General features: G+C 48.5%; 1 protein-coding gene and 1 pseudogene across 2 annotated transcripts; one reads left to right on the forward strand and one right to left on the reverse strand.

Annotated features, from left to right (window-relative positions):
- Positions 1 to 43: 43 nt before the first annotated feature.
- Nmb (neuromedin B) lies at positions 44 to 11,889 on the reverse strand. 2 transcript variants are annotated; one of them, NM_001109149.1, is made up of 3 exons: positions 2,567 to 2,788; positions 1,859 to 2,031; positions 44 to 308 (listed from the first exon to the last, which is right to left on the reverse strand). In NM_001109149.1, exons 1-3 carry the CDS (start codon positions 2,721 to 2,723, stop codon positions 285 to 287), a joined length of 354 nt encoding a protein of 117 aa, NP_001102619.1. In that variant the 5' UTR covers positions 2,724 to 2,788; the 3' UTR covers positions 44 to 284. The 2 variants fall into 2 exon arrangements, with proteins under 2 accessions (NP_001102619.1, XP_006229507.1); XM_006229445.5 differs by having other exon boundaries at positions 48 to 303; positions 2,567 to 11,889.
- Positions 5,823 to 6,235, forward strand: Rpl26l1-ps1 (ribosomal protein L26-like 1, pseudogene 1; annotated as a pseudogene).
- Positions 11,890 to 12,045: the final 156 nt, after the last annotated feature.

The raw sequence follows: 12,045 nt of genomic DNA on the forward strand, positions 1-12,045 counted from the left end.
CTTCCCTTTTTCCTCAAATGTGGGTGGAAGGAGAGGCCCAGACAGTCTTCGTAAAGAGCAGTATTTTTATTCACAACTTCACCAGGGAAGCAAGAAATACAGCAGGAAAGACTGTGTCTGTATCGTTAACATTCCTGGTGACCCAACCAGAAATCACAGTAACAGAGTAACACATTTGAGCTTAGGTTTCACATCCAGAGGAGGCCACTGCTAGGGTTCCATTCCTCAGTTTCCCTGGATGGACGCATGCTACGCCCAGTGCCGTGTTTGTTCCATTATTGGCGTCACTTCTGCAGCAGCCTCCTGTACTGAAGGCAAAAGAGAAAACTCGATCCTGGAGTCCACGAATGAGGGATATGCTGAGTGTACACAGGGGGGCAGTAGTGACAGGCTCTCAGCTGAGCCTCTGAGTGAGAACCCTTCTCCCTGAAAGACCTGAGGAGTCAGGGGTAATGGTTTTCCCAGAATCTAGCCCTAACTTTCACAGGGTAGTCATGACAACCAAAGGGCACTACAGAAATCAAGCCCAAGGCATTAGACAAGTGTCAGTGACATGCCGTACCCCCCAAGCTCTGCTCCAGATCTCACTGAATTCTCCCTGTCCCTGGCCATGGCAGCTTTGCACCCTCTGAGATTCTCTGATTGGTCCCTAGAGGTGATGCTCCCCCCCGCCCCCATTCAGCCAGCCCAAATTTCTCACTATTGCATCCGAGGTTCCAGGGATGTTCGCTGGGACTGGAGGTAGACCTGCTTCTAAGGAATGTCTCTTCTTTGAGAATGTGCACACTGTGCTAAGTGTAGTGGGGGACAGGAAGGGTGTCACCAGCAAAGCCCTGCTAGAGGCTTGCAGACATGTGGTAGGAGCTCCTGCTTACCAAGAGCTTTCTGTGTGACTGGCACTGGACTGCATATGTGACACTAATGATCTTATCTACTGGGAGGTGGGCCTGTTGTTTCTATTTGATGAATAACATATTTCTAAGGTCACTTAGCTACTTAGCTAGGTATGGCCTCCACATGCATTCTGCCCCATCACACTACCTTCTGTACAGAGCTACAAATACCAAGACAGTAGTGTGCAGTGGGGACAACACCAGGAGCCAAGAATGGAGAGGCTGCCACCCAACCAGGCAGAACCCCACGGCCTTGAGCACCACGGGTCAATGCTTTACAACCAACAGTAATGTCTGAAGGCCTTGGCTTTTGTTTTCCCCAAACTCCCTATCTCAAACCATCCTCCTGCCTCAACCTCTGAGGCATTTGGGACTGCAGGCAAGTGCATTGCTCTTGGTCTGGAGGGAATTTTGGTTATCACAACTTGGTGAGGAAGGAATGTGCCACTGGCATCTGGTAGGTAGAGACCGGGGATGTGCTAAGCCTCCTTAGTGCTCAAGACAGCCCTGCAGAGCCTTTCTGTCAGGAGCACTGGCATTGGGAAATGGATGGGGAGGTTGATGAGCAGGCTGCGTCTGAGTTGTCACGACTGGTAACTTTCCTTCCACCTCTAGGCCTCAGGGATCACAGCTCGGGACACAAGCACAGACTGGCATGGCAAAGGTGGGCTTGGCTAATACACCAGATGACAGCTGGGGTGGACAAGGCTGTGTGGCCTGGAGAACACTCTATTTAAGGGCTAGAGTACTCCTAGTCTGTGACTTCAGACTGGGGATGGGCAAGGAGGAACTCCTTTCCCCTGTAGTCTGCTGCGTCATGTTTTAGTCTTTGGGATATTCCTCCTTTGAGCCCTGGGACCCTGGCTTTCTGGAATCCATTCACATTCCGCTCTGGCTAGGCAGTCCCACCCTGAACCCATACAGGGTGGCAATTCTTCCGTGCTGGTACTGGGGAAGGGACTTACCTGGATTGGGGGAGCTGGACCACTGAGGTTCATGCCTAGCGCTTTCTGTAGCAGGAGGATCCTGAGCAGATCATGACTCAGCTGTAGTCTCTGCTCCCTCTGGGTGATAGGGGGTGCTGTACCCACCAGTGACAGGCTCGGGGGTTCCAGACTCTTCTTGCCCATGAAGTGACCTACAAAAAGGAGGTGCCGAGGTACATGGAAGCTAGGGATGAGGGCCCTATTACCATAAGCAAGTTCTGGTCTATTCTACCATTCAGCTCTCACAGAGGGTAGATAAGAAACATTCTCCTCAGCAAGAAGCCACAGATCTCTGGGCGGAGGAAAGCTGACCCGTTGCAAGACGAAGAAGGGTAGATAGCTCGGGACCAGGGAGATTACCAACCAGGGAAGGAAATGGAGAAGGTGCCTCGAGATGGATATGCAGAGAAGATACCAGGTGAGAAAACCTGGTAGTTTGCCTAAGGGAAGGGGGATCGACTGGTAACCAGATCTAACTAAGATGCTGGCCCAGCTCTGTCTTAAACTTGCTAAGTGGGTTATCTTAGCCATGTCTGTGAGTGCTAGGGTCCCAAGATTCCCGTCTCTCAAACTTGATGAGCTCACGGGTCTGCAGGAGCTCCGCTACTAAGAGCCTCCAGAGGGTTGAAAAGACAATTGAGTACCAAGGTGAGTGAGGCATCCCTGTCGGAGTCCCCTAACACTTACCAGTCGCCCAGAGGTTGCCCCGAGGGTGCACTCGAATCTTGCTTGCTCGGCTGCGGGGCTCCGGGAGATCCCAGGAAAAGGGGGTGATGCCGGAAACGAACAAGGCAAAGAGCAGGAGACCACGGAGCAGCCAAGTGCTCCCTGCTTGCCGGGTCATGGCTGTGCCAAACGGGTTTTCTCTGGCACTCTCAGGATACTAGCTAGTTCTTGAAGCCCGCCTTCCAGCCTTTTAAACTACAGTCTGGAGCGGAGCCTGCCTGAGGAGCGGAGCTCGCTCCGCCCCAGAGCCCCGCCCCCTGCAGGCTCCGCCCACACAGCCTTGCCACCCTGAGGTTTCTAGCAGAAACCTACTATAGTCACGTGCAACCTGGCATGTGGCATCGCCCCCACCCCAGCAAAGGTGGTTCCCAAGACCCTCCTTGGCCACCAACACAGCTTTCTGCCATCGTGTTACATCAGCCCTCAAAGCTTCTCCTTAAAGCTAAAGTGGAACAAGAAGCCCTGCTCTTGGCAGCATGTGTTTGGCATCATCCGGCAGAGAAACTCCAACGAAAGAATCCTGTCACCTCCTGTCTCAAGCCATCTGAGCCTTGCTTGTACCGCTCTGCTCTCACAAATGGCACACACTGGGCAACCTGGAAAAGTTCTGTGCCCAGAATGGGGACAGAATGATGGGGAAGGGAGCGAGGAGTGGCGCCCTTTGGAGGGCCTGGCTTACTATACTCGGTATTAGGCCGACCTACCCTGTAGGTCAGATCAGTAGAAAGACTGCTGGACCAGATGACACTTTCTTCTATTGTAAAACGGAAATAACCACACCACCTATATATACCTTTAATAGTTTTGCATTTTTTAGTACAACTATTTGTGGCTTGTTTATTTCTTTTCGAGGAATGGTCTCTTTGTGTAGCCCTGGCTGTCCTGGAACTCACTACGGAGCCGCGGCTGGCCTCGAATTCAGAGCTGCCTGCCTCTGCCTCCTGAGTGCTGGGGTTAAAGGTGTGCACCACTGCCTGACAGTACAAGTACTTGCAGAGGAGCAGAACTGTCTTCCAGAGCTGTCCTTACCAGTCTTGGAAAATACCTTCAGCCATCAGTGGCACCACTGAGTGAGCAGGGGCAGGTATGTGCCAACTGAGCATTGTGGGAGGGACAGGAGGGGATGCCAACTCCTGGCTTCCAAGAGTTCACCTTCTCATTGGAAACAAGGGCAAGGAGTGGATGATGGAATGTGGTGTTAGGTCTTGGACCCTTTGCTGCAGCATTTGAGCCTCCTAGCATAATCTTTTTGCTTTGAGACATGAGCTATGTAGTTCAGTTGTCCTGGAACTCGCTATGTAGACCATAGTGTGAGCCACTCTGCTCACCTTGGTCTGCTGTCCTTCCTCCTACACATAGCAGGTGTCCTGTGGATCACCGTCCCAGGAGGGGGATTTGCATTCTGTGGATGTCAGGGGTTAGCACATTAGGCATTTCCCTCAGTTGTATTCCGTGTGTGTGTGTGTGTGTGTGTGTGTGTGTGTGTGTGTGTGTACACCCACATGTAGAGGCCAGAGGACAACTTTCAGGGGTCAGTTCTGCTTTGTTTGGGGCAAGGTCTCTTGCTTCTGCTGTCTGCCATGCAGATTCTGGGTTATTCTCTCATCCATACTCTCATCTCACCGTAGGACACTGGTCACACATATGTGTACATACAGTTCGTCTTGTACGTTGTAAGAATCTGAGCTTAGCTCAGCCTTGTTGCACCAATTGTCTTGAGGCTGGGTCTCTTGCTGAAACTGAAGCTCACCGATTTAAGGCTGGCTAGGCAGTATTCCTAGGGATCCTCCTGTCTCCACCTCCCAGCACTGGGATTCTAGGTGCCTGCCCACACCCCTGGCCTTTTATTTGGTGCTGGGACTCTGAACTCAGGTCCTCATACTTGCATGGCAAGCACCTTACGAAGCTGGGCCATCACCCAGGCCCCGGGAAGTGTTCTGAGGCTGTGCTGCTGAGGTTCTGGAGTGCAGCACGGGACAATGACAGTCCATTTCTGGCCCTGGCTTTTCCCTTCAGTCTCCTTGCTTCTCACCCCCAACCTGACATTCACACTTCCCTGCTCTCTTGTCACAGCTTAGCCATGGTGTTCAGATATAGCTCTTACACCTTCCCATAATAATCACTCCCCGTGCAACTAACTGCCTCCCGCCTTCTGCAGCCACCCCACACCCAGACTATCTCTGTGGTCTGTGGATGGAGAAACCAAGGGGAATAGTATTTAGTGAGCGCTGACTTCCTTAAGCTGACACTTGAAGGAGCTCACTTGACAAGCTTCTCTCTTATGTTACTGCGAAGATCCCCTCAGAGGCTGCGTAACCTCCCAGACATTTCACTAGAGTCAGGCTTCAAGTCTGTCATGACACCTTTGGGGCACTGCCTCACGCACCCAAAGCTGTGAGAACAGACACAGCTCTCCCTAACACATGCACGCCTGTTTTCCCACGCCATCGTCTCAGCACCAGGGTAAGTTTCGAGTTCTCTGGGGGCAGAGCTAGTGACACTGCCTTTCCAGTCTCACTGCTCTCCTGCACATAACACTGAGTTCTGTTCTCATAGGCTCACTGATCTGAGCAAAAACTAGCTCCATCTGACACACACAGAAAGCCAGGAAGCCGCTACTCAGTGAGGGGAGTGAGAGCTCAGGATGTCAGGAAGCCCTGCAGAGTGAGCAGGCCAGGCATCGGGCAGGCCTAACAGTGCATGTAACGTTTGCACATTTAAGGTGACAGTTACACAACTCAAGTAATGTTTTCAACCCCACAGAGGGTTTCTAAAAATCGATTTGGATTTTAAAGACTTACACTCACTGTGGAGCCCAAGGCTGGCCTTGAACTCAAAATCCTCTTGGTTCAACCTCTTCAGTGCTGGGATGTGTGTCCAAAGAGGTTTAAATACTTGGGAATCTGGTACAGAATCTCATGATTTCTAAGAGATTTGACAATCTGAGCAAACCCGAGGAAGAGAGGGCTTTGCAAATCTATGTTTTCTGCAGTAGCCTATTCAATTTCCAAGGATAGGACAGGGTAAGGCACCCAGCACAGCAGCCTGCACTGGGAAAAGAGCAGACCGCTGCTGTGCACTGACCTTGCAAAGACTCAGTGTAAACGCCTGAACTCTGCTTTCTCTCCTGGGTGGAACAGAGGTTATTCTGAGGCTTGTTAAATAGGAAACAATAGCTCTTGTCTTTGCAGCCATCACTAGAGCAGCCGCCGACAAAATGAAGCTCAATCCCTTTGTGAGTTCTGACAAGTAGCATTTAAGTGCACCCTCTCACGTTCCAAAGAACATGATGTCTTCCCCCTTTCTAAAGCGGAAACAGAAATATAGTGCCCAATTGATAGGATGATGAAGTTCAGGTTGTCCGAGGACACCACAAAGGTCAGCAGATTAGCAAGGTGGTCCAGGTGTACAGAAAACAATGTGTCATCCACACTGAAAAGGTGCGGCTCGGAAAGGCGAATGAATGGCCTAACTGTCCATGTGGGTATCCACCCCAGCACAGTGGGGATCACCAGGCTAAAGCTGGACAGAGACGGAAAGAAAATCCTAGAAGGAGAAACCCAGTTCCGCCCAGAAGGGAAGGAGGGGGGCAAATACAAGGACGATTAGGTTAAGAAGATGCAGGGGTAGAAGCATATCACGCCCAACTTTCATTAAAGCCTGCTTATGTGGGAAAACAGGAAAGAATGAAGGTTTGCTATAAACTGTAAAGTACTTTCAGTAGACAGAGGGCGGGATCCCAGGGAGAGCAGAGCACGGGGAAGTTTGAAGCCCATCACCAGGGCAAGTTCACTTGTTAGTGGTGAGAGCAGCGAGTCCTCACAACAGAGCATGGTCCCACCCAAAGCGTGCCTGTGACGCCTTGGTTCCTAAATCAAAATGCCAGCACACCTGCACCACTCCTTCCACACTTGGTACTACCTCAATTCTTGACCAGTTCTGAGAAAGAACTCTGCAGCACCCTGGTTTTGGCTTGAATACACTGGAAGGCTGAGTGAGGGCTTTGATTAAAGCTGGATGTCAGATAATTCATATACTTGCCTAACATTAAGTTCTGAGCGTAAGTCTGTCTGATTAGACTCCATGAATTAAAGCAGGGAGCAGGCTTTAGAGCCAAGGTTGGGTGAAGTGGTTGACAGTGGGCAGAGGCATGCTGGGAATGCCTGAGACAGGCACTTGTAAGTCAGAGTCAATAGTTCCCAAGCTTCAGAAAAACCGGGCAACAAGGCAACATGTTCTTGACTGATCAGAATAAGAGGCTGGGGCAGGAGTGTCAGGATAGCGAGGATATCAGATTTCTACTCCATGGAAGTGTACAGAAGATTGTCATAAGGAGAGCTCAGTCATCTGACGAATATGGCTCTCATTTGTTTGTGTTTTGAGATTGGGTCTCGTGTAGCTCAAAGTGGCCTTGAGCTCACTGTTTGTAGCTAAGGCTGGACCTCAAATTCCTGATGTGCCCGCCTCTACTTCTCCCTGTGCCAGGACTAGACACGGGCTGCCAAACTAACCATACTGAGAAACTTCTGGGAGACAGCCTCAGCCCAGTTACCAGGCTAATTCAGACAGGGACTATTATGTAACACCCAGTGTGGTCCAAGAGCTCTGTCCTTGGAAACTACTATAAGCTTTCTTGATGATGATGATGATGATAATGATGATGATGATGATGATGATGTTTTCTTGCATGGCTGCTCTGTGTATCCCTGGCTGTCCTGGAACTCACACAGATGCCTTTGCCTCCCGAGTGTTGGGATTAAAGGCATGCATCACTGCCACCCGACTTTCTTTTTATTACATTTTATGCCCATTCTATAAAGCACACAGTTTCCTTCTTTGTACTAGACACTAGGAAACCAGGAGTGAGAAGCTACAGATCCCTTCCAGCAGACAACAGACTTTCTCCATTGTAGGTCTTACATAAGGCAACTGGGGCAGATCTGGTTTTATCCATTTCTACTCTAACCATGATTTCAACTCTAATTTCTTCAGTTACAAATTTATATTTTATCATATAATACTACACTTATCTGTACAGAACAAGTATTTAAATAAATTTAAAAATAAACACAGGGGCTGCAGAGATGGCTCAGTGGTTAAGAGCACTGACTGCTTTTCCAGAGGTCCTGAGTTCAATTCCCAGCAACCACATGGTGGCTCACAACCATCTGTAATGGGATCCGATGCCCTCTTCTGGTGTGTCTGAAGACAGCTGCAGTTTACTCACATACATAAAATAAATAAATCTTTTTTTTTTCCTTTCTTTTTTTTCGGAGCTGAGGACCGAACCCAGGGCCTTGCACTTTCTAGGCAAGCGCTCTACCACTGAGCTAAATCCCCAACCCCCCAATAAATAAATCTTAAAAAAAAAAATAAACACAATACTGTACCAGGAACTAGGGGATACCCAAAGATGAATCCAAAACCAGACCTGTCTCAGTGCCTAAAGGAATCAACCGTCAGTCTCTGGGGAGAGGAACACAGAGAAAGCCGGTGCCCTGAGAGGACGTTAGAGAGAACAAGCACAAAGCACTGGGCAGTCTGAAGCAGGACGCACCGTGCACACTCATCAGGATAAGCAGCACTCCATTGGACGCTCCCAGCGTCGTTCTGTGATCACACTAGGATCCTACCTGGGAAAGACTGAGACATGTTCCGCCCACCAAGGCAGAGTTCCAAAAGGGCACCAAAGACTGCTCCTTACCCACATGGCTGGGTCGCTGGAGCTGACACAGCAGATGTTCAATAAGCATCTGCTGAGTGAATGAGAATATTGTCAGTTGCACCCCAGGCAGTGACTGGCATAAGCGAAGGTGGCATGTCTACATGTAAGACCCATGCGGATGCAGAGAATGGGGTCTGAGGAGAGCAGAGACAGGAAGGATCCCGAGTGAGGCTTACAGGGAGCCTTGGAAGCAATGTCTTCACAATTCGTGGTAAGCCTTGATCATTTCAGTCTCAATAACATTCCTTGATTAAACAGTGTTTTCTATATCCACACAATACCACAGGCCCTGGTACTGTCCAGTTCCTGCACAGTGAAGAGCAGTGTAAGTACAGACAGGCAGGAAACAGCTCGCACCGCCTTCCTGGCTCAAAGAGCACCCCAAGGAAGCGAGAGTCCATGGAGCCAGCTACAATTAGATCATCCCTTGAAGCAAGTGCAACGGTGTTAGAACGCTGTCATAAGGAGAGCGACAGCAGACGATGGACTAGTGTCTCCCCCATGTGATGAACGGCTATTGAATGTGATAAAACACGGAAGCACGCACCAGAGCACTACGCTAGAGAGCCTCTGTGCAAGTCCCTCGAAAAATTCATGAGCAATCAAGGAAGATGAGGCTCTCAAAACCTATGAGTCCCCAGGTAAAGTGACAAACGTCAACAGCACAGCCAATAAAGACAATACAGGAAGAGTCTGCAGGCGTCCAGAAGCAAGAACGCAGAATTAACATTAAGGGGTGTGTGCTGCTTAGATAGAACCACGGTGAGAGGAAGTTTTCAGATTGAAATTTGGCAAGGCCAAGAGAATGTACTTACTAAATAACAGGAAAGTACAAACCACTTTAATGACTCACACACTCTGCTCACAACAACACTAATCTAAGATACTATGCCTCTGCTTCCAGTGCATGACTATACCCAGCATTTAATAGACGCTGCTTCATGCTACTGGAGAAACAGAGTAGCGTCTATAAAATGAGGCTCCTGCAGGAGAGCTGCTCACAACCCGCCAGGAATCTTGAGACCATACCCCAAATCCAAAATACTGTAAAGCTGTCAAGGATTAGCAGCAGAAGAAAATTATATCTAAAGATGGTTAGACTCAAGCACAGGGGAGAGGAGGAGGCAATACAGTGGGGACAGCAGGACAATGACATGGAGATGTCCATTCACTACTATCTGCGTCCAAAGCCTCAACTGAGCCTGCGAGCAAGACTGAGAGATAGGACAAAAACAAATTGTCTGCTTCAGTGACGGGACACTTCTGAAGTAAGAGGCACACACACCCATAGGAATGACCTACAGTGCCCACAGACGGGATCATGGGGCTGGGGAATGGAGCAGGAGAGGGAGGGATGAGCAAGGACACGGCAGCGGGCCATGGTACTCAAGCAACGGGAAGCAGTAATTGCTAATGGAGATGGACGGCAAAGGGAGACTCGGGCTTAGAATGAGACACACGGGGAAAGGCACCACCTAGCACCTCTCTGAACATGTGAGAACTGGCTGAGGAGCTCGAGTTTAAAAATGGGATGGTCAAGTCAGAGGCGTGGGCCTGGAACTGAGGAGACGACAACATCTATTAGCTGGAGCTATGGGAGCCAAGAGAGCATCCTGGTATCAAATTCCAGTTTAAAGTTTTATTAGTTCTCGTCCCATTTCCAATTCCTTCCAGTGGCTGAGCCCTCCACGCTTCCACTAATCTTGCCAAATCCCAAAGAACTGGGAAGCCAATTCAATTACTAGTTATGTTTCTCTGGCATTTCCTACGGTCTTTTGTATTTTTGTTTTGGTGAGTTGGGTCTCAACATGATGGGTGGTCTCAACCTCATGGGCTCAAACAGTCCTCCTGTCTCAGCCTCCTGCGTGGTTTGGATTGTAAGTGTGTACTGATGTGCCTGGCTCATTTCTTACACTTTGTTTTTTTAGGATTTATTTTAAATTGTGTATATGTATATAAGCGTAGGGGCCCAAAGAGGCCAGAAAATGTGGGATCCCCTGGAGCTGGAGTTATGGGCAGTTGTGAGCTGCCATGTGGGTTACTCCAGCGAGCATTCTTGTCTCCAACCACCCCCATTTCAAGAACTATTTTAATTTCTTACATTTTAAAAAAAGCTCAAAATGTTTTATTTTTTAAGTTTTAAAGATTTATTATTTTTGAAAGATATATTTTTATTTACATATTTATGTGTGTGTGTGTGCAGCAACTGTATCTCCTGGACTGGAGTTCCCTGCCTCATGTCGGTGCTGGGAACTGAACTCACGTCCTATAAAGGTGTAGTGTGTGCTGTTAATTAACAACCACCTATGCAGCCTTTATTTTTGTATGTGAGCATTTTGCCTGAATGGATGCATGAATACCACATGTCATTAGTGCCGTGAAGGTCAGAAGAGGGCACCAAATTCTCCATGGAACTGGAAATACAGGTGGCTGTGCACAGCCGCCTTGCTGGAAGCCAAGACGAGAGGCCTCTGTGAGCACAGCCAGTACTTAGTGCTGAGTCATCACTCTCTAGTGCCCCAGATCTTAGTGTTAAGTCTTATGTTTTAGCTTTCAACAATATAAAACTTGGGAACACAATAACTCTCCCCAAAATAATCTTTTTATTTTTGGCTAATAGAATGATTCAAGTGTTTTAAATGCTCTGGCTACTTTTTAAGAAAAACGTAGCCTTTGTAATAGGAGCTTCTAGCAAAGGAAGAAAAAAGAGCTAGGGCACTGAGACAGAGTATGGACTCTATCTCCACACATGACTAGAAATAAGAGTAATAGTACTCGGCCATGCCACTGAAGAGGCGGTCTGAGCACCCTCAGGGATCTTGGGAAGTAAGTTTCACAGGCTGAGAACGCCATCTGTGAAGAGCTGGTATCATTAAGCACTATATGTAAAGGTCTCCTAGTTAGTGGGTCTCAGATAGCAGTATTCTATACAGGGAAGGCTTTGGAAGCTTGTCTACTCCATTCCATTAGCAAACAGCACAGGCTGTACCTCAGCTGAATAAACAGAAAGAAGCCGACCACAAGCTTGCTTTGAAATTGCACATTAAACAAGAAAGGCAGAATTAGAAGTATTTTGTGTTACTGCATATTAGTTTACCCTACATTCTGATTTCAAAATGAAAAGAAAACACAATTGGGCTCTTAGTCACTACTTATGCTGTCTCCTTAAACCTGCATTAGAGAAAATGCAAAGCTGGCCACTAAAACAAATGGGTTTAGGCAAATTAGAATTACAGTGCTGGCTTCCTGCACGTACACCTGCCCATCCTGCCCATCCGGTGAGCGAGCCCCCAGCAGACAAGGGGTTAGGTATCTTCACAGCCAGGTGAGGTTTCTCTGGTTCTCTCAGTCACACCATGTAGGATTATACATATCTGAGTCACACGCTAGTGAAGAATTGATTGTGACTAACAGATTTCTTATGAACGTCAATGGCTACTTTGGCTTCACAGAAACAAAACAAACCTAAACCAAAAAGACATTTGTTAATATCTGATCAACTGTCACAGTTGAAGGACTCTTCATGCTAATGCCTTTCTCCTTTAGCCCAGGCTGGCCTTGAACTCGCTGAGATATTTCAGGAGCTGGGTAACAGGCATGTGTCACCATGCCCAGCCACATCGAAGCCTTTATAAACCCATAATGGGTACTAAGAACCAGCCAAGAAAGGCACATTTCAGGAGCTTTCCCAACAAACAGAATTCAGGGGAAGGGG

The sequence above is a fragment of the Rattus norvegicus genome, chromosome 1 (assembly GCF_036323735.1).
Source record: "Rattus norvegicus strain BN/NHsdMcwi chromosome 1, GRCr8, whole genome shotgun sequence".
In the NCBI taxonomy this organism is placed as follows: Eukaryota; Metazoa; Chordata; class Mammalia; order Rodentia; family Muridae; genus Rattus; species Rattus norvegicus.

What these genes read in the sequence shown, in the direction of transcription:
- Nmb (XM_006229445.5), bottom strand. Translation starts at nt 2,723, where the DNA reads ATGACCCGGCAAGCAGGGAGCACTTGGCTGCTCCGTGGTCTCCTGCTC. An exon ending in GGGCAACCTCTGGGCGACTG is followed by an intron (nt 2,032 to 2,566) that starts GTAAGTGTTAGG and finishes TCCTTTTTGTAG; the next exon opens with GTCACTTCATGGGCAAGAAG. An exon ending in GTCCAGCTCCCCCAATCCAG is followed by an intron (nt 304 to 1,858) that starts GTAAGTCCCTTC and finishes CCTTCAGTACAG; the next exon opens with GAGGCTGCTGCAGAAGTGAC.